The 23,085-nt window shown below is 35.6% G+C and overlaps 1 protein-coding gene and 2 long non-coding RNA genes across 5 annotated transcripts in view; 2 read left to right on the forward strand and 1 right to left on the reverse strand.

The window, feature by feature from the left end:
- LOC145237762 (uncharacterized) overlaps window positions 1–1,708 on the forward strand; it is a 66,741-nt gene extending 65,033 nt beyond the window's left edge. Inside the window, exon 4 of the long non-coding RNA XR_013862029.1 lies at window positions 1,620–1,708. This is a non-coding gene — a long non-coding RNA (uncharacterized LOC145237762). The remainder of the gene's footprint in view (window positions 1–1,619) is intronic.
- Window positions 1,709–4,868: 3,160 nt separating this feature from the next.
- LOC145238497 (uncharacterized) lies at window positions 4,869–7,752 on the reverse strand. Its single transcript, XM_080101687.1, has 3 exons — window positions 7,016–7,752; window positions 5,464–5,714; window positions 4,869–5,221 (listed from the first exon to the last, which is right to left on the reverse strand). Exons 1-3 carry the CDS (start codon window positions 7,371–7,373, stop codon window positions 5,042–5,044), a joined length of 789 nt encoding a protein of 262 aa, XP_079957813.1. The 5' UTR covers window positions 7,374–7,752; the 3' UTR covers window positions 4,869–5,041.
- Window positions 7,753–16,480: 8,728 nt separating this feature from the next.
- LOC145237764 (uncharacterized) lies at window positions 16,481–22,330 on the forward strand. 3 transcript variants are annotated; one of them, XR_013862033.1, is made up of 5 exons: window positions 16,481–17,067; window positions 17,149–17,214; window positions 17,578–17,663; window positions 19,224–19,346; window positions 20,839–22,330. It is a non-coding gene; the product is annotated as an uncharacterized LOC145237764 (long non-coding RNA). The 3 variants fall into 3 exon arrangements; XR_013862034.1 differs by having other exon boundaries at window positions 17,578–17,658; XR_013862035.1 differs by lacking the exon at window positions 19,224–19,346.
- The last annotated feature ends 755 nt before the right edge of the window (window positions 22,331–23,085 follow it).

Raw genomic sequence — 23,085 nt, forward strand, 5'->3', positions numbered from 1 at the left:
ATTTTTCACCGTTGGTGTATTTGACTTTAACAGGAATTTGATCCGTCCCACTTAACATTTTTAGCTCCGAAAAAAATGTACTAAATTATATTGTTTTTTGATTCTCTGGATACTTCAACATGAACCCCTTCGGTTGGGTCATTTCAACGATCGCACACCCACCGCACTTTATCCGAATCCACAAAAGCACACACACAGTCGGAAATCGGAATCCACTTCGGTGACGTTACAATGCCGATTATGTGTCTTGTATTGTTTAAATGTAAATTCAAAATGTTCAAATCAAAAATGAGGCCATTCTTTCCAATCTGGGTCTGCTGCTGATGCAAAAAACTGATTGATGCTGGGGAGATGAGCTTTCATCGATGTTATGTGGCAATTAATATTTTACTTTCCTTCTTTCATCAACAACTTCATGGACAGAGTCCACATTTCTCAATGTAAACCAGTCTTGGTTGGGTCAGGCTTTGCCTTTTACATCAGTCAAACAGGTTTATATTATTGTATATTATATTTGATGATATATTAGTTACCACTCTAACCATGAGAACTTCTATCGTTAAGTTTTAGGAATGTAGTCAAGAAACTCTACTCATGTGTTTGCTGCCAGCTATTTCTTACTTCATCTCAGATGTGTATTGTTTGTGTTAGATGCTGAATTGCTGATCGAAATTTAAAACCATTTTGTTTTTGCAGGTCTCTCTATTACTTGATGTTATTGTCTTGTATTAATCTGCCATGACTTAGTAAATTTGTGCCTTGCTGCAACTTTGAAAGGTATTTATTGCTTACCATTTGTGTGATCAAACATAAAACATTTTTCTATGCTTAGAGTGGAATTTTCACTGAATTTTTTGCTGCAGTAGCAATTTCTTATTTTGAAACCATTTTTGTTCCAACCTAATATTTATTGCAGAAGAATATTGTGGTCTATTTGTATTTGGCAATATCTGGTATTGTTTAGTTTTGCAGTTATTACTATCATTAATGTGTTTTGGTTTTTGGTTTTAGTAGGTTTGGTTTTACATGTTTACTGTTTATTTCTGGTGCTAGACTTAAGGATCCATCATATATATATATATATATATGCTAAGCTGCCTCCCTAGTTTAACTATCATGTCCGTTCGTATCGTTTTGCATCACCACAAAATTATTACCAATATCGATTGACTTTATTTATTTTTTGATCCATATAGCAGTATTACATCATTCAATCAAAAATGTATTCCAGTGATCCTGACCTGATGACTAATTACCAAGAAACAACACCAACAATTACAAGGTACTGAATTTGATTTGTTGTTTTCCATGTTGCATGAATTCAAGTGTAGATGTAAACAAACAGTATAGAATCCACTAGTTATGCACCAAACCAGCATTAAAAGGGTGGGCCAAAACCAAATAAACCGTCACAAGGCTGAATAATTTAGGCCAACAAAAATGTTGCTATATCTTAGTATTAACCAGTTATGCAAAATAGTGTTTTTATGTGTTTTTTTTACAACAATTTTTTGTGAAAGTTTTTTGATCCATGAAAATTTATTGTCTAGTTGATTTTACTAGTTTTACTGTGTTGTTTTTTTGTCACAGACTAATTTTTGTCGAATCTTTTTTCAGAGATCACAAAAAACATTGTGTTGACTGACAACAAATTAGATCTGGAACTAGTGAAACAACCATACACAGTTTGGATCATTTTGTAAAAGCCTAATGGGTGTGAAGGCCTGGATCAAAAACTATGGTGGGCATTGAGAAAAAGTTAAGTACCAAACTGATTTATTGCATTGTGGCGTGTGACAAAAAATATTTTGTTCAAAGCAGTGTTTCCCACTTTTTTTCTGTACCACTACCATAGCGGCTATGACTATGGCATAGCCTTAACATTTTGTCATCGGTTTCGTGTTAAAAGTAGCCATTGTTGTGGGAACAATCGTTGAAAGTTCTTTTGTTTGGCATTTAAAGGGATATAAATGGTAATGCATCTATTCCTAATGCATCGATCACCACCATGAAAAGCACTAGGGAATAGTCTAATGGTTAATACAGGCAAATCTGGTTCATTGGATGACCAATTTAGTCATAAGCGACTGCTTTATTTTCATGGAAATAAACAGATTATGCATTTCAACCAGTATGCAATTAATCATATTTGTATGCCCTGATTTAGTATGTCACATTTACAAATTTTTGAACTGAATTTCTTATAGGATATGTTATTGGAAAATTTCTATTAGTTTTTATTGTTTTGATTTAACCTTGGTCTTTGCATTTCAGACCATGCACCCTCCAAACTTAATTGATCTTGATGCAAGTGTTACTCATCTCAGACCAGCATAACAATTTTTTTGTTTAAACATCATTCACGTGTATAGGCTATACCCATCAATGGGTCACCTGGAATTTGCTTTTCTAAAATGTGCTCGCAAAGCAAAAAAGTTTGAGAAGCCCTGGTTTGGAGGCCTCTTTATGTTTACAGCATACACAAACATTTTTAAAAACGTTATGTTTTGTTAATTTGGTTATCATGTGCGACTTTTTTACGCCAAACTATTTCCACGTAATACCTGACATTTCATGTAAAAATAGCGAATTCAAACTTGTGCTCTCGGTGCCATCTAGCGAGCAGCGTAAAATCTTTTTCATGTTTGTTGTTTCACCAAAATACTCAAACATGAGATTTTACCCGACAACGACAAACGCTCCATGATGTTTAACGCTTCTTTCCTTAACTCGTTGTGGTAGCGAGTTCATGAACTCACGAAATTTTAGTCTTGTTCCAAGAGAGACGCGGTTTCGCAAAGAAACAAATCACTCGAGTTCCTTCGCTGACCGAAAGTTTCGCTTCGGCACATTTGTGTCGTAACAATCACTTGCCCCACCCACTGCCACACATTTTTTAAGAGCGCACGTCATCAAACAACATTTAAACATGGACAATGCTACCAAACGTGTTTCCTACCAGTTTTTCACATTCAAAACGAAACTTACAAATACTTGGATTTGCAGAAATACAAATTGGAAGGAACAGAAGCATGTCGATCCAATCACATACGCAAGGTGTCGTACGCGTGCAAGTATCACCTGTTAACAACTGATTTGCATCGTATCGCCGTAAACTAGAGAAGTCGGAAGTTTGTTATTGCGGGTTGCGAACATTCTGTTGTGCACGTTTGCGTTTTAAAATTTATTTGAAGTTTGTGTGAAGACGAAATAGAATCAGCAGAAGTAATTATAGGTCAGTAATTAAGGCATTGTCTGTCCATTTTATTTTGGAGCCAAATGGTACCTTGTAAGTTACACATCACATTCATAAGGACGTTGTGCATGTCATTAAGTTGTTTTTTGGTTATTTAAACCGTGATGCACAGTTGCTTATTCCTGTATAAGTTGGTTTTGTTACAAATATTTTAATTTATCAAATTTTAGTGGGTTGTATTTTATAAGAGTAAACAATTCGTCATCCGTTGAAAAGTCCCCATTAATTTACCTCCTGTATTAGACGTCAGTGAAAAGCGTCACTTCTTGTGTTTTGTGACGTGCCACGCCCCTTCCACGCCTTGGTTCAAAGCAATGATTTTTCAACCTGAGGTTCGCAAACCTCCACGTGGGTCTGTGTGTGGTTTAAGGGTTCGTGTGTACGGAAATGTTTCAAGGCAAATTAGTTTTAATCTGTACTTGCTTTTTACACACCTAAGGTTTCTATAACATATTTGGTGATTTGCCAAATACACTTTAAGCAAATTTTACGTGGGAATTAAAAAACACGATCAAAGGGTGCCTTATACCATCGGGTGTAAATAAGAGTGAAATTTAGAGTTTTATTCTGGTGTGATATTAATAACCATTTTTAACGCGTATAAATGGTCAAGCGGTTTGATATTTTTAATGGTTAATTTAAACACAGCCTTTGATGTAGATTTGAAACACTGATTTACTTTTTGTTCACATTCAACGTAAGATGTTGGCCTTCATGTTCTTGCGGCTGTCAAACAATATCCTACTGGTTTCACTTTAAACCGCATAAAACACACATTTGCAACAATGACTTGAATTTATTACTTAACAATGAAATACAGTCAAACTTCGATATTATGCCACCCTTTGGGACCGAGAGAAAGTGGCATAGTAGCGAGGGTGGCATAATATCGAGGTTTGTTTTAAACATAACCTTGTGACATGCAATGTACTCTGTAATGCCACGTTGTGTTGTACGATTATAATTCATTACAGTATACAGTATAATTTGTTACAAAAATAACGATTGATCGTGCCTAGAACAAACAAGATCTGTTAGTTTTGTCGTGACACAAGCACGGAACGGCGTTTACATAACTCGCTGCAAAGCGTGAAACCTCTTAACATTACCATGTTTGTTTATTCAACGATTTATTTTTCGTATTTTCTCTGTTTTGTCATGAGCTGAAACCGAAAGTTGTCAGAAGGCTCATTTTTTTAATCCATAATCAGACCGTTAATACAGTAATTATGTAATCTCATGCGTCATAGTATCAAGGGTAAGGGGTGGCATAGTAAATATATTTTCTATTGAATTTAGTTGGTGACGATCAAAAATGGTATAGTAGCGAGGGTGGCATAATATCAAGGTGGCACAGTATCGAAGTTTGACCTGACACAGCGCAGGTTTCAATACATTTTTAAAAAGTATTTAGTTGTGACAAAGTTATACCTTTATCATGTCAACAAACTTATGTACATTCAGGTCGGTTAAAACGAAAACTCGATGAACAAAAAAAAATTGTGATATTTTTGGTGCGATTATACATTTTCAAAAAGATTTTTTTTTTTAATTTTCAAAATAGTGTTTGTGACAAGGTTATACAGGTATAGTATCAACAAACAAATATACATTCGGATTAGATAAACAATAACCCTACAAAAAAATTAGATTTTGATAATTTCGGTGCGATTATTTATCTTGGTTTGCCTATAAGTTTAACAATAATGTCAGTTTTAATCAATTTCTTACAGATAAAAGCGTGTAAATATTTTGTTGTTTCTACAAAACAGTTTGAAAGTTAATTTACAGGCGACAGAACGGCAGAGGGACTGAATTACTCTCGGCAGTTGTGTACATCTCGATGTAAAACCCAGAATACGTAGGTTTGCCCACACCCCATGCGATATCAGGGTAGTTGGTAGGATAGCCGCTACGCCATCGTGTGTAAACACTCCCACCTGTGGAGCTCACAGCATTTCCATTCTAAACAAATAAACGTTAACTGGCAATAACATGAAACCAGCTAATCTATGTTTTCGCGACAGTCTGACTCAAATAATTTGTTTATACGAAACATCTAATTATAAAATTATCAAAGTTAAACAAATATCGCATTCACGCTGTTCTGATTTTACGTATTTTATCAATTTAAATTTGTTTGTTAGTTTTTGTTCACATTGTTCTTATTACAATAAATTGCCGCTTGTAAGAAATGAAACACTCACCGTGTAACTTGATGCCAACCACACGAAAACAAAATCGTATGTCGGTTGATCAACGTATTTCACCCAAGCTTTCTGTATGTATTTGTAAAGTACATCATATTGTTCTTCAGTCTCTATGTCAACCAATGTGGCTCCGTAGGAACTACAAACATTTGCAGCTGCCGACTTTCCACCGTTTCCGGTTGTTGCAACAATCCACGGTAGCCAGTAGCAATGATCTCTGTATACGATTCCTGAACATATCCTTTGTTCTGTCAATAGAAAGAAATTTCACCTTTACAAATAATGATTTTGTTAGAGTGGCGAATTATTGGTCTGTTTGTGTCAATGTTGTTGCAACTGTGCTAAATTTGAGGTAATTTGAATTTTAGAGGAAGTTTAAATGCACGATATTGCGCCAAACGATCAAAGATGGTTACTAGCTTCAACTGTTAATTGTTTATGACGTCAAATATGTGATTGTTATTCAGTGAATGCTTTTTGATTGTTGCGCACAATGCGATTGTGTTACAATGGCTGTTGAATACTTTAGTGATAATTACTAGATACAAACTCTGATTTGGGTTAATAAATTACCAAATGTTTCTTAATCAATTAATAAGGCATACAAATATATGATACTATAACTCCAAACGCATGTCATCTAAGCGAATTAAAAAAATAAAACGCGATTTACACCTCAAACAATTATGGAGTTAAATAATTAAAGAATGTAAAAATTAAATACCGCATTTACTCGATTATAAACCGCATTTTGTGATGTTAGGTTCTATTGTTTAACAAAACATCTTTACGTTGTTATGAAGTACAACTATTTGTCAACGATTGCTGGTCACGCTCATTCTTCTACCCAGCTGAGCGTATGTTGACGTGTAAAGTCAACATGAAAGGTAGAGCTACTAACACAGGAACTCACAGACAGGTCTGATAATTTCCAAAAAGTGGCGCAATGGAGCATAGGCTTTTACTATGGCAATAATTGCTGAATCAGCAAATTGCTGACTTTTGGTAAAAGCCAATGCTCCGTTGCGCCACCTTTTGGAAATTTACAGGCCTGTCTGTGAGTTCCTGTGTTAGTAGATTTTCCAACATGAAAAAGACTTTTAAATTGAAATAAAACAAAAAGCAGGGCTGTGAAAATAATATCGGTGTGAAAAAATATGTATACGGTCTTTAATTATATGTTGCACAATTGTAGTGGAAAAACTTTGTGAAGCGCGGCTTACAATCCAATAAATACGGCATTTGGTTTTGGTGCAAACGTGAAAATTACATCACTATAGCGATGTATAATAATTGAATAAAAATTTACAGAATTATTGCATTTAATTGGTCACTTTCTTTTTAACGCATTTTATAACAGCATTTCTAACTTATTTAGGTGCATTTTAATAGCATTTATTTAATAAATTCTTGTCATTTAGTTTTGTAAATATTTTTTTATTAAAGCATTTATTTAGTTGTCTATTTCATAATTATGTAATTAGAATTCGGACAACAGTTTAAGTTTCTTGTGTTATTAACAACAGAAAAAAGTAGCTGAAAGTCTTACCATTAATTATTTCACGCATACGATTGTCAATTTGGGTCCAATTCAGTAATGGCTGGGCTCCGACCGGCCCGGGAGGTCCTTCTGGGCCCTGCAAACCACGTTCACCCCTTCCACCTTTGACCCCTTGCATTCCTGGGCCCCAAGGTTGACCTTGGTCACCTTTATAACCGGGTGGTCCGCGTTTACCTGGCCGACCTGGAGGTCCTCTTAGTGTTGACTGATTCAAAGAAATTGAAGGTTGTTGCTCAAACAAACTGTCAAGCGGCCGACAAACCAAATATTTTTGCCCGTGGTTGTCATGACAATATGACGCACCAATGATTGTCAAGAGAAAAACTAGCTTAGGGAATAAGTACATCCTGCCTAATGATTAGTTTCTGTCGAAAATAAACCAAAAGTGTGGCTTAGCACATTTTGCCTTTGCACATACAATATAACCTATTTTAAAACGTAAATACATTTCCTATGCTTATTTTATATTGGGTCCCATAATAGCCACCGTCTTTTATAACCTTAGTTGTTTCTGCAGGCAGAAACTTATGGTTCCCCACACATGCAAGCTTGTAGATAATGCGTTACATGGTTTATTGCAATGCAGTTTAGACACTGTTATAAGTCTGCCTTATTTTAAAAGATAGAAGGGTAAATATTAGAGCTACATGCTGAAACTCGATAATTAACACCTACAAATGGCGATATTAACAAACTGTCCAAATTTATTCCAGTTCGGACATTACTTAAAAAATTACCAATTTTAAGGAGGTAGCAGGGTAAATATTAGGGCTACAGGGTAAACACAACAACTGACACATGTATAAATGGCAAACTATACAAGCTATCTAAAATGTAATAAATTCGGACATTGTTTAAAAATTAACCCATTTTGGAGGGCAAGTGGGGTAAGTAGTTGAGCTACAGGCTAAACACAACAATCTACACCTCTTAATAGCACACTCTACGAGCTTATTGTTTAATTGTTTAAAAATTAACCCATTTTAGGGAGCTAGCAGGGTAAATAGTGGGGCTAACAAGTCAAAGAAAACAAGTGGCACATCTACATGACTATATTTACCACCTGTGAAAGTTTCATCCAAATCTTTTAAAGATTTTAAGCCAAAAGTGCATTGACAAACTTCAAGGGAGAAAAAAACACAGAAAATGCTACGTTGTGGCAAAAGATACCTACAAGTTGACCTTCAGTGACCTCTCGTCGTACGGCAGCCAAGCTGACAATGACCATTTAATGACTCTTTAATGATTTAATGACTAAATGCGCGTGCTAAATTAAGTTTTATTAAGTAAATAAACCAATGATTACTCTCTTGGGCTTTTCAGTGTATACAGTGTATATGGGATGTAAAGGTAACTATTTGGCCAATTGAGTCAAAATTTTAAATACTGAACGAGTAACCCACAACAAACAATTGTTTAAAATTTTGTATTTCTGACCTAAAGGACTAGAAAAGCTAAAACCGAATACTTCGGGGTTGAGGGGCAAAAAATGGGCGAATCCCATCACAAGTTACAAAATTCTTTAGAATACCTTACATTACACCAACCAACAAAGCATCAAACTCTTAGATCATGTACTTTAGTCCAGGGCTTCTCAAACTGTGGGTCGTGACCCCAATTGGTGTCGCGGAATATAATTTTAGGGTCGCGAAACGTGCGTCTTATGTCATTGTCACAATAAATGGTATACGTGCGTACATTTAGTGTTTAAACCAGGGGTCGGCAACCTTTTTTGCACTGCGGACCATTTTTGAAAGTGAGATTTAATCGGGGACCGGTCTTCAAAAAACTACAAATATTTAGCAATAAAAACGCTTAAATTAGTTTATCATTCCCCGGAATAGATGGGCAAAATGTTTTGTGGGATTTAACCTGAAAAATTATACGGCTCGGTAACGAACTCTTCGCGGACCGGTACCGGGCCGCGGACCAGCGGTTGCCGACCACTGGTTTACACATCATTTCCGTGTATAGGTTATACCAGGGGTGCACAACATTGCGGCCGTACAGAGACGAGTTTGTGGGGCCGTGAACATGTTTATTAGAATATATGAACTGTCGGCCGTGACGTAAATAAAAACTCTTTTGCCAAATATTTTGATTTTCAAACTGCTCTAAACACATTTTGTGGACCTTAGAAAAGTATTACCAGCCTAGTAGCCATATGCGCCCACTTTATTATAACTACTGTACGCGAACAATGTGAAAAAGCAGATACAACAAGCGTCACAATGCATCAGATTATGACGTCATAATAGCTAAAAATGGCAATGTGTGTATCAGGTTAGAAACAAATTTTTAGATTTTGGCTTTTTAGGCGCCATTAGACGGTGTATATTCAATATAAGTATTTCTTTACATCAGTAATTTTGAAACACAAGCAAGCAGGCAATTGGCGGCCGTTGGTAAAATAAATATCTGCGATGCGGTCGTTATAGCGAAATGGTTGTCCACCTCTGGGCTATACCCATCAAGGGGTCGCGTAGAAATTTCTGTTTGAAAATGGGGTCGCAGAGCAAGAAAGTTAAAGTTTAGTTAGTATTCAGCCATTATCAGAAGGATCAAATTTTCTCAAAAAAAAAACACTATCAAGAAATTAGATGAAGCAACATGCTACTTCAGTCCTGCCGCTAAACAATATCACAAATGCAAGTCTTGTTAGTTAACAAACCACACATCTTTTATCCTAGTACATACGCAGTGGACCCACTTAAACTAATAAACAACAACAAGACATTTCTCCACCGAACTTAACCACAATTTCTACAAAGCAACATTAATCTCGGGCAAAATATATGGATATCTTTAATATAAAAACACGGAAATACAAAATCTACAAAATTCATTTTCAATTGTTTACCAACAACAATGCATAACCACCGAAATAGCTTTTTTTTTTCAGCATGCATGTACCTTTTAACAAACCACCAACCAAACTGCAAACCAACCTGACTTTACACATCTTAATTTTTATTTATTTTTTGTCCCAATATTTTTATATTTTATATCAATTTTTTATTCGACTACAATTTCCACTATGAATATATGAAAAGAATCTAACGCACAGTGGCCTAATTATTTTGCTGAAAACAATTTATTTCTTTCATTTGTCTGTTTCGTTGTCTAATAGAACAAAGAGCGTTGGGTAAAAGTTTTTTAAGCACAAATTTCAAACGAATATAACAGAGCTTCACATTTGGAACTGCAGCGCCCTCTTGTGGGCTTCGTATTAGCTCTTATTTTTGCAAAAAAATGTTCAGAATTAAATTTCGCAATACAGTCGTTTTCAGCCTTATAAACTTACGTGAACCGGCGGGCACAGCATCTGGCACGCCCAACGCACAAGCAAAACAATGAATATCTTCTGATCTATGCAATTATTTACATCTCAGACACCACGTACTTTTTTTTATTTAACAAATATCGAGACATTTCGGCCTAAAATTAAAACCTGATTTTTAGGATTTGTCGCCACCAAAATTTTTTTTGCATTATTAAATTCTAGACGCCCCACAGTACAGGTGTGAATTTTTAGCGGTTCACCAGTAATAGTTTAGTAAGATAGAAGATCGCATAAAAACCTGAAAGAAAGCCCTTTATTGTATTAAACATGCCTTCAACCAGGTCCGATTCGTACACGCTACCGTGCCATTTTCTGTGTAACAACTCCTTCCCGTGCCAATATTTAGTTTTGTAAAATTATTTCAAACTTAACATAGCTCGTCTGGCGATTGTATGTTGCAAATACAAGTTCTATTGCCTTAAAAGTTTATATTATGCGTAGAAGTTTAATTGTTACGTATTACTGTTTATACCAGGGTTCACCAACCTACAGCCAGTCGTTTTATTCGGCCCCAAACAGTATACATGAGTTGATTTAATGCAGAGGTTCTCAAACTGCGCTCCGCGGTACCTTAGGAGTCCGCGCGATTTCAGGGGGACCGCGAGGAGCTTAAAGTATTTCTACAATCTTATGTAATATGAGATCTTGCGAGTGTTAAGCAAAAATTGGATGGACAAAAGAGTTTTATATGACAAGAAGTGGTTATTTGCTTCATTTTTAAGTAACAAACGGTGGCAATTGTTCGCGCATTTAGTCTTGTTTGTGACGTAATAAAATGCCTTTGAAACATTCCCACCCAAAGTGATCTTACGAAGCTAAATTCATTCTGTATGTTGTTGTGGGAATGCGTTCGAAAGGAATAAATTAACTTTTAGTTTGGTAACTGGACAGTTTTGTTTTGCCCAGGTATTTTAAATTTCATGAACATATTAGGCTTGGACCGCAAAAACTCGAACCGTTAAGACTAAAAATTAAAAAGTTTGAGAACCACTGGTTTAATGCAACGTAGTATAAGCAATAAACGACTTCTATATGATTTAGATTTGATGAAACACTAACCATTCGGCGATAGTAATCAAAGTCTTTTTGTTCACATTCAACGTAAGATGTTGGCCTTCATGCTCTTGCTGCTGTCAAACCAATATCCTACTGGTTTTACTTTAAACCGCATAAAACACATATTTGCATCACTCTATTGAATTTAATACTTAACAATGAAATAACAACAAGTTTTGTACAACGTGCTGTGGAAGAAAATATCAAAAAACAACAAAATAAATGAGTACTCTATTATTATTGCAAACCCGACAAAGCGCAGGTTTAAATGCATTTTTAAAAATCCTCTTAGTGTTGAATTCAAAGAACTTGCAACCAAACTGTTAAGCTGCCGACAAACCAATTATTAAAACTGATTTGAACTGATTTGCTTGTGTAACTTCAAGGTGTATAAAGGGCAAATGTGCCTTGAGCAAAAAAGGCTCCTTTTTCCAAAACAGCTCTCGTGCTGTCACCATGGCAACTGATGCTGAAGAAATCGCCTTTTCCTTCGACTACTCGCACAATTGTCGGTGTTTGTTCCATGACGTCCGTGTATTCGGAGGGAGAACCTGTAAATAACTTAGACAAGCAACGTTAGTCTTCAACACTGCAAAAAATGTCCAAATACATTGTGTTTCTGGGTATTGTGCTAGTAACCCTTTTGCAAGTTTAAATTTCATAAATGTATGCAATAAACACAATTGGGGAAATTCTAAATTTGCATAAATCATAGAAAAATAATCCAGTGTGTCGTAAACCGCGGAAAAATGGCTCAAATATAATAAGCCAATCAATAAAACTAATTTGAAACGATTTCCACGATTGCATTGGGTTTGTTGGAAGAGCATTATTAAATATCTTGGAAAAATAACTTGAAGGTGTTTCGTATGGGACATCGAAACGAGTTGAAATTTTGTTGTTACATAAGTTCCGTCTTCTCAAAGGGTTTTCACTAAATATGTACTTACTTCACAACTACAAGGGACAAGCTTTCCTCTTGCCTCATACGAACCAGTGCCTGTGTATTGTTAAATTATTATTGTTTATTGGTAGCATAAAGTTCATAAATATTTATCATCAACACAAAAAATGGATTTTACCCTCACTCTTAGTAATGTAGATAAAGTTAATGAACATAATATTGTTGGAAAAAAACATTTTCTGCTTGGTTTGATCCGAGCAAAAGTCACTTCTGGATAAAAGTCAATATTTTTTAAAAAACGTTTTTTGTTCTTATAAAAAAGGAAATTTTTGAATCCTCACGCGCTGCTGCAAAGCGAAAAACAATGGATTCACCAACGCTTTTAAAAGCACTTATAACGACGAGGTGGACTTTTTGGAGTTAGCTGTGGAAATTGACAGATTTAAGAGGCTGGTGCGAAGCAGTGAAACCACGTTTGATCGCAATGCAACAGCGTTTGATGTTTAACATTGGTTAGCTAAATCACACCTACTTGATTCGACACTAATTGCGAGCTGCGAAAGGAGTTTCTCAAAGCTCAAAATGATAAAGTCGTATTTACGTTCTACCATCAATGATAAACGGCTATCAGCTCTATCGATTCTTTCTATAAAAAGAGACTACGTTTACAAACTTGATTTCGAAGATATTATCGCTGATTTTGCTTCGGCGAAAGCTCGAAAAGTTCAATTTTGAGGCGGCTATTGATCTTTTATTTGCCTAATACATTTGTTCTCCATTTTTTGTCCGGTATTCAGCGGTTTTTACGACGTCCAGCCTTCTCCCGAGGCGTCCAGTAATCTTGCGCAATATTCAGCGTTGTCACCCGAATTTGGTATTGCAAACACTGCTAATCTTAACCGGCACGACGTTTTAATTTTCATAACAATTTGCGTGATGCGTTAGGTGAAATGAAAACCAGGTTAAATATCAATTCGGCGAAAAATTTAGCTTCAAGAAAAACTATCAAGAAATTATATGAAGCAACATGCTACTTCAGGCCTGCCGCTAAACAATATCAGAAATGCGAGTAAACTAACAACTTGTTAATTCATAAACCACACATATTTCATCCTAGTACATACGAAGTGGACCCACTCAAAGTCATAAGCAACAACAAGACATGTCTCCACCGAACTTAACCACAATTTCTACAAAGTAACATTAATCTCGGGCAAAATAGATGGGTATCTTTAACATAAAAACACGGAAATATAAAATCAACGAAATTCATTTTCAATTGTTTACCAACAACAATGCATAACCACCGAAATAGCTTTTTTTCAACATGCAAGTACCTTTTAACAAACCACCAACCAAACTGTAAACCAACCTGACCTTACACATCCTAATTTTTATTTATTTTTGTTTGACTTTTTGGAGTTAGCTGCGGAAATTGACAGATTTAAGAGGCTGGTGCGAAGCAGTGAAACCACGTTTTATCGCAATGCAACAGCGTTTGATGTTTTACAGTGGTTAGCTAAATCACACCTACTTGATTCGACACTAATTGCGAGCTGCGAGAGGAGTTTCTCAAAGCTCAAAATGATAAAGTCGCATTTATGTTCTACCATCAATGATAAACGGCTATCAGCTCTATCGATTCTTTCTATAAAAAGAGACTACGTTTACAAACTTGATTTCGAAGATATTATCGCTGATTTTGCTTCGGCGAAAGCTCGAAAAGTTCAATTTTGAGGCGGCTATTGATCTTTTATTTGCCTAATACATTTGTTCTCCATTTGTGAGACAGTGAGGCAACGCTGAGACAGTGAGGCTTCTTTCTCGAGCAATATAGAACTTCTGGGACGCGCCACATTATTTGTAATTATTATTATTGAAAAGATTGCTTGAACATGAAACTATTTCAAAATTTGCTGCAGTCTACTTAGGGCGGCATTTTCAACGAAAGCCAGGGGCGGCAGCATATGCTCCTACGCCACTGCCCAGGGGTTAAAATGACTTTACATGAAAACTCCATAAGTATCAGTTCAAGTATCCAAGATTTGTGTGATATCAAACAGTTAGTACAATATGCAACGAATGTGGTTGGTTGAAATTATAAATGGATTCCTACACAAGTACTTACCTGGGGTTATGAAGTTCTTTTCATTAAATACTGTTAACGAATGAATTACAGTACGTCAGGTCTATTGAAGGCGCCATATACTGAATCAGCCAGTCACCAAGCATTAACATGTGGCAAGTCGTAGACAAGAAAAATCTAACCCTGCGGTGGGATTCGAACCCTCAATCTTAACATTTTTAATTCTGCTACAGTATTTTAAGGAAGTGTATTTTTACTGTAACTTCGATGGAATGTAACCTCTACAAGGCAATGTAGGATCACTTACCACTACAAATATTTGATCGCACATATTACTCCGCCTAAAACTGAACGTAACGTTACCAAAAACAACAGAAAAAAAACAGCTATCAAGCAAGATATCGAGATACAGAAACAATATCCGCTGAATTTAAAGGCGAGACATTTTTACAACTTAAAACCAAGGATGGTAGTACGGTTGATTAACTGGTCATTTTTATATCATTTTTAGGCCCAATTTTAAGTGATATTGCATCTTCAAATTTCACTCAAACTTTCAGTTGTCTGTTATTTGATTTCACAACAATGCCGTTGTACTAAACCAGGAATCATTTGCACGCAGAAAAATCGCTAAATATGGCTTTGCTTGTCATTGCGGTTACGTCAATTCTCTCTCATTGGCTTCATTTGCACTGTACCGTATTTACTCGATTTTACCTGCCGTTTGTGCGGCTTTATTTTTTTAACACCTCAGCACTCGGCTTACAATCGCGGGCGGCTTGCAATCGAGTAAATACAGTACTTAACGATAACAACAAAAATCCTACATTACCTGGCTCAAAAATATAAATACAAAAGCATTACACAGACTTCTTAGAAGTTCGTTATTGGCGAGCTGTTGTAAGGGTTTTTATCTGGGAAACCCCCCAAGTTTTGTGTTTAAATTAAACTCAAGTTTCTATAACCAAATTAGAAATATCTTAGTTGCAAAATTATTTCTTCATGTCATAGAATGGCTTAAACATTTAATTTTCAGCTTAAAAGGAATTAGGAAATTAAAACGCATTTTTAACAGATAAAATCTTTTTTCTTGTGAAAGTTATTGAGCATTTTTATGATTTAGTCTGTGGTGCATTGGATTAAGAATGCCGCATGTAATTTTGATTGACATTAGTGGTGTCAACCGCGCCGCTTGAGCGGCCGCGTAGATTATTGGGGTAATTTTGAATGCACTGCCGCGGGTCTAAAAACTTCTTATGCCGCGTCGATGCCGCACACCGCGCAACTTATTCAATAACTTTTGCTTTGAAAAATAAACATCGACAATATGTACACAGATTTTTTACGTGATTCTGTCATAAAAGACCTAATCAGTTGTGTCCAGATTCCCAAATTCAATTATTCTTAGTTTTTAGAAAAGTTAGTGTTGTATTGTTCAAGTTTGCTTGTAATTTGTAATTTTGTAAAACTGTTGCTGTTTGACCATTGCAGGCAAAGTTGTAGCTTTTGAAGGTTCAAGGTTTAATGCTGAATGTTTGAAATGCAGATTTAACAACTGATGTAGAAGTTTATGGTACAATAATATATGCGGTGCAGTGCAGTGTCAACTTTTTTTAAAAATTTGCAGTTTCGGTGCAGTTTGCGAACAGCTTGAAATTTTGCGGTGCGAACAAAAATCCCAAAATTTCTGTCCGCGACATCACTAATTGACATTTGTGTATTTTTCGACAATCAGGCGGCAGTCCGAGAACTGAAAATTGTCCTTTGTCGTTCACGGGATTCGAACCCAGGATACTTCCGGGGACGAAACCCGATCAGGTTTTGTAATGGGTCAGGAGCGCCAGGCCATTCGGCCAAGTTCCCGCCCAAATTTGTGTTTGGCATTTGTGTTTGGCATTTGTGTTTGTTACTGAAAATCAGAAAAAACTTCTAAAAACGGTTGTATTTGTTTTTAATGTCTTATTACGAGCCGTGCGAACACAACACTATTCACTGTGAATCAGAAAAATGCAAAATATTAGCGATAAGTTAAATAACACTCTACTATATACAATTTTAGCTTTGAAAAATTAACATTTTCCTTCTCCAAACACAACATAAACAAATAACAATGTAGTTCTATAGTTTTTTGGTCCAAACGGGTCCGGATTAACCGAGGTTTACTGCGTTTATTGCTTACCTATCTGGCATTTTTCACCGTTGGTGTATTTGACTTGAACAGGAATTTGATCCGTCCCACTTAACATTTTTAGCTCCGAAAAAAATGTACTAAATTATATTGTTTTTTGATTCTCTGGATACTTCAACATGAACCCCTTCGGTTGGGTCATTTCAACGATCGCACACCCACTGCACTTTGTCCGAATCCACACAAGCACACACAGTCGGAATCCACTTCCGTTACGTCACAATGCCAATTATGTGTCTTGTATTGTTTAAATGTAAATCCAAAATGAGGCCATTCTTTCCAATCTGGTCTGCTGCTGATGCAAAAAACTGACTGATGCTGGGGAGGCGAGCTTTCATCGATGTTATGTGGCAATTTATATTTTACTTTCCTTCTTTCATCAACAACTTCATGTACAGAGTCCACATTTCTCAATGTAGACCCGTTCTTGGGTGATGTTTTGCCTTTTACATCAGTCAAACAGGTTCTTATTATTGTATATTATATTTAATGATATATATTAGTTACCACTCTAACCATGTGAACTTATATCCTTAAATTTTAGGAATGTAGTCAAGAAACCTTACTCAGGTATTGTGTTTGCTGCCAGCTATTTCTTACTTCATCTCAGGTGTGTATTGTTTTTGTGTTAGATGCTGATTTGCTGATTGAAATCAAAAACCATTTTGCCTCTCTGTTACTTGATGTTAAAATAACAATTTCTTAGTTTTGAAACCAATATCATTTTTGTTCCAACCTAATATTTATTGCAGCAGAATATTGCCATTTGTTTGTATTTGGCAAGATCTTTTGTTGTTTAGTTTTGCAGCTATTACTATCATAAATGTGTTTTGGTTTTTGGTTTAGTAGGTTTTGTTTCACAAGTCTACTGTTTATTTCTGGTGTTAGACTTAAGGATGCATTGAATATATATAGAGAGAGAGAACAAATTTTTGCCATTATTAATTGACTATCTTTACTTTTTTTGATCCAGATAACAGTATTACATCATTCAATCAAAAAAATACTCCAGTGATCCCAATGACTAATAAACAAGAAACAACACCAATAATTTGTAAGGTACTGAATTTGATTTGTTGTTTTCCATGTTAGGGGTATTTAAGTGTAGATGTAAACAAACAGTATATTATCAATTAGTTATGCACCAAACCCACGTTAAGGCTTGGGCCAAAACTGAATAAACAGTCACAAGGCTGGATCATTTAGGCCAGGGGCGTGCAACTGTTTATCGCAGTGGGCCACAACTTACAGTTAAAATATTGCTGAGGGCCAGACAATAAAGCAACACATACATTTTTTAAACAATTTATTTAATAGCCCTTAGAGTACTTTTGATCAATGGGATATCTGCTAACCTTATCGTAGAATAAATCTCAATATATTTACTGCACCTATAAATCACGTACTGAATCAATTGCTAGAAAGGCAGTTCTTTCATAATGCACACTATGATGCAACAAAGGGAATATTTCGTCACAGTGGATAAAACTTTATCACTATGTGAGGTTGTACAAAGTCAAAAATACCAGTGATGGTGTACAAATAGCAACATTCCATGCTCTATCAGTAAAAAGTATTGATAAGAAATAGAGTACTTTGAAGTCTGCGCGGGCCACAAAAATAGATGCCGCGGGCCGGACACTGGCCCGCGGGCCGTATGTTGCACGCCCCTGATTTAGGCAAACAAAAACGTCACTATATCATTAGTATTACTGTAATTTTCCAAGTATAGTGCGCCCCCGTGCATAATACGCACCCTAAAAATGGCATGTCGATGCTGGAAAAAAGACTGTACCCATGTATAATACGCACCCAAATTTTTACTCTTAAATCCGTAAACGTAAAATTATTTCAGAAAAAAGATCATCTTTTGAAACAACCGGATGTTATTCTGCCGGTCAGTATCACTGTGCATGCCTCGCAAACTCGATAGCGAAAAATGTTTAGGATTTGTGTAGGGTACATCGTGACAGCAAACGAGATCTTACTGGTCGCGTTCAAGCGGAACCGATCTTAATACTTGCAGAGAACATTTTTATTTTTAAAACACAAATGAAGTTTAATATGTATCAGATTAAAATACCTAAAAATCGGAATAATTAAATTCAAACTTATACAAAATTTTAGTTCGATCCGTTGCATATCGGCAATGATATCACCCCATTTACGTTGTCGCTAAATGGGCAGTGTGCAGTATTTGATAATAACACACCATCAAGGATTGCACCATCGCATCAAACGATGTGTCGTCAATTATGAATTTTACTGACTAAGTGTGTTGGGCAGGATGGCTAAATGTGATGCGCGATTGACAACAAGCAAGAAGAAAGGTCTGATTTCAAGTTTTATTTCGAGGCAGATTTTCTTCAAAAATTGTTGTACCCATGCATAATGCGCACCCTGGATTTTAGGACAATAAATTAATTAAATTTTGCGCATTATACACGGAAAATTACGGTAACCTGTTTTACAAAATAGTTTTTTTAATGTTTCATTTTTACAACAAAATTTTTGTACTGTTTTTTAGTCCATGAAAATTTATTGTCTAGTTGATTTTACTAGTTTTACTGTGTTGTTGTTTTTTGTCACAGACTAATTGAGTCAAATCTTTTTTGGTAGATCACAAAAAACATTGTGTTGACTTTCAACAAATTAGATCTGGAACTAATGAAACAACCATAAACAGTTTGGATGATTTTGTAAAAAACCTAATGGGTGTGATGGCCTGGATCGAAAGCTAAGGTGGGCATTGAGAAAAAGCTAAAGACCAAACTGATTTATAGCTTTGTGGGGTGTGGAAAAAATATCTTTGAACCCGCTTGTTCAAAGCAGTGTTTCCCACTATTTTTCTGTACCACTACCATAGCCCTAATATTTTGTCATCGGTTTCATGTCAAAAGTAGCCATTGTTGTGGGAACAATCATTCAAAGTGCTTATGTTTGGCATCAAAAGGGATTTTAATTGCTAATGCCTCTATTCTTAATGCACCGTTGACCACCATGAAAACCACTAGTGACTGGTCTAATGGTTAATACAGGCAAATCTGGTTAATTGGATGACCAATTTAGTCATAAGTGGCTGTTTTATTCCATGCAAATAAACAGTTTATGCATTCAACCAGTATGCAATTAACCATATTTGTCTGCCGTACATTGTTTATGTCACATTTACAAATTTATGAACTGACTTTTTTCTAGGATATGTTTTTGGTAAATTTCTTTTACGTTTTATTGTTTTGATTGAATATTGTAATCTTAACCTTGGCCAAACATTTGTGAAAAAGTTTTGTTAACTTGCATGGTGAAGAATATATTTTATGAAATTAAGACCTTGAACTTGGGTTGGTACTAAATACTGCACTGTATACATAGTAGGTCAACAGAGATTGTAGTGGTGTCCTTGCGCATTTGTGTCAGCGTTTATAAAAATCAATGCATGACCCCAGTTACATATACTAACACAGGGGTGTCAAACTTGCGGCCCGCGGGCCGCATGCGGCCCACAAAGCCCTCCAATGCGGCCCACGAACACTCAACAGCAACTGTATTATTTTTTCAGATATATGTGCGGCCGTAAACATGTTCATTAAAATATTTGTACTGGTGGTCGTGACGCAATTAAAACTCTTTTGAAAACAGCATTACTAGCCTATGTAGCCATATGCGTCCGATTTTTTGTACGCCTATTGTGTGCAAACAATGCGGACAAACAGGAACCACTAGCGTCACAATATAGATTATGATATAATAACAATTTAATAAACAATTAAAACTGATGTTAACACTGTGCAGCTTAATTTGTGCATCAAGTTGGAAATTAATCTGGGCTTTTGGCGCGCCAATAGTTGGTATATATGTGATTTTAACCTATTTCTTTACACCTGTAATTTTAAAATAAAAACCAGCAGGTAGTTGGCGGCTGTTGGTAAAATAAGGATCTGCGATGCGGCCATATTAGCGAAAAGGTTGTTTAAGTGTACAAAACTAGATCAAAAATCACATGCGGCCCTCGGCATAATTTCAAAACTGCGATGTGGCCCACGAACCCCACGAGTTTGACACCCCTGTACTAACATGTATAATACATGCAGCACATTTATCAGAATTCATTTACTAGCTTGTTTTGGTAAAGTTTTGTTTCTTACTTTATGGCTGGTACTAGATTTTATTGTTTGTTGGTAATTCAATAAATAATGTACATGTTTATAAGTTAACTATCTCTTCTACATTTCAGACCATGCAACCTTAAACTGAGTTGATCTTGAGGCAAGGAGGACTGGACAAGGTAGTCACAACCAGCGGTGGAATTTAATTTTTTTGTCAGCCGGTTCAATCACAAAAGTCATATTTTCAGCCGGTTCTTTCACAAAAGTCATATTTTTAAGCTGGTTCTGTTACAAAAAGTCCATTGACAGGAACCAGTAATGCTAACCGGTTCGCTGATCTCATAAAATTCTGTGAGACGGTTCTACAGAACCGGTGCGAACCAGTTGAATCCCACCACTGTTCACAACTTGTGTTGCTGAACTGATTATTTGCACACATCAATGAGCACAAACCTTGTTGTTACGTAACGAAGCCAGACCAATTACCTTCATTACTGATGTGGCATAACAGGACAGCAAAACATACAATGTTTCAAGTGTTTAAGTGTGCAAGTTCATGTATATCATATGCAAATATATAGACATTTAAGTTTTTGTAAACTTTGTTTTGTTCCATCTGCAAATGTTGTTTCTCTGTCCCATTGAAGTAGTCTGCATTGAGGCAGGTTAATGGCACAAAAGTTATGTTTATAGTTCATTCTATGAACCAGCATAGTGTAGGTGTTCTTTTACAGTTAACAATACTGTCCACTTGCCTAAATTAAGTGAAAAATAAGTCCATGAGCATTAACCAATTTGCTTGCAAACTGTTTTACTACCACCGTGTTTTGTGTTTTACCTGTAATTTATTATGTTAATGTCCATGTCAAAATGTTTACATTGCAGTATGTTAATGATTTGTTTATTTGTTCCTATTTCATAACTTGCGGTGGTTTGTAGTATAATGTATTTGGTTTAAGTAATTTTTGTTCACTTATTTTGGTTGACGCCCTTGTAGCTAATATTTCAAACATTGTAAGGATTTTGTTTCTGTTAATCCTAAAAATCGGCTGCAATATTGCCACATTATGTAAAATGTGTGTTTTGCAAATGCCGTATTGCCACAAAATGTTTTATCATTTTTATGTGTTTTACAAAATCTGCACATAGCTCTTTCTTTCACAATAATCTGCATTTGAAAGTTACTACTGTACACAATATCTATGTTCGGACCAAATGTCACACATCCCTGGTTAAAATAAAGTTTCACCTTAGCGTGTTCTGACAGTTTATCACCATTTGTATTTAGTTGTTTTAGGAAAATCCAAATCTGTTCTGGAAAGTTCAATTGTGACAATATTTACTTTTCCAGTCATCAATGTCTCTAACCTGTTAATTAAATTGTACTTGTGTAAATGCAGATTTTATTTTTGTATTTCATTCTTATCAGTTCTTTATTGTCATATTAATATATTCAGCAAGAATAAAACCTGTACATTACTTTTAAACAAAAATTTTATTGAACTGGTGTGATTCTAAACAAACTATTAGTTTTTAAGGTATTTGTGTTAGCTTCAGCCTATGGCTGTTACTGGGTTGTAAGCAAATTTGACAAAATGTTAATAAAATTGCAAGATGGAACATTTGGTAAGGTTAGAAAGCAAATAACATTGTCCTATATACGTGTACTTAGAGTCATAACGGTGTGCGGCGAAATGCATGACAACGTTTTTAGTTTTATTTTTCAGTTTATTTTTTATTCGTCATGAAAACCAATCTTATCAAGGAAACTAAAGTTACAAATAGTGGTGTAGGCAGCAAAAAATGTTAGAAAAAAATTCAAAGCGTGCTGCGAAAAGCAAATTTAATAATAGGAAAAATAATAGTAATTTAATAATACTTAAAATAATTGAGAACCTTGTCCCTCAAATCAACAGCAGAAGACGGCTAATACGGAGTTTGTATTTTTTACTTTAAAATTGACATATTCCATCGACACCACAATCAAACAAAATAGAAATAATACCCCAAAAAATGCGAGGAGAAACATACAGGATAAAATATTCATGAATAACAACTAAAACCTACAACAAATTACAACTACAATATGCATTTTCAGTCAAAAATCGTTTTGCTACATCGAATAGTGACGACATTCCTTTTAAACTCTGTCTCAAAACAGGGAAAACATCTTTCTCATCAATATCCGAATCAAACACGGGCCACACAATCGAAATTTTACAGCTGATCAGGAGGTGTTCCCGTCCACTTTTTTAAATAACCAACAAACAGTAAACTGCTTGGTGTCGTGGCTCATGTTCAGCGGGAAAACACCGACAGAAATATCGGCCAAACGTCGGCGACCGCCTGCTACCACGGCATTTTGTGTTTGTGGG

Source organism: Phallusia mammillata, chromosome 7 (genome assembly GCF_965637545.1).
Source record: "Phallusia mammillata chromosome 7, kaPhaMamm4.hap1.1, whole genome shotgun sequence".
NCBI lineage: Eukaryota > Metazoa > Chordata > Ascidiacea > Phlebobranchia > Ascidiidae > Phallusia > Phallusia mammillata.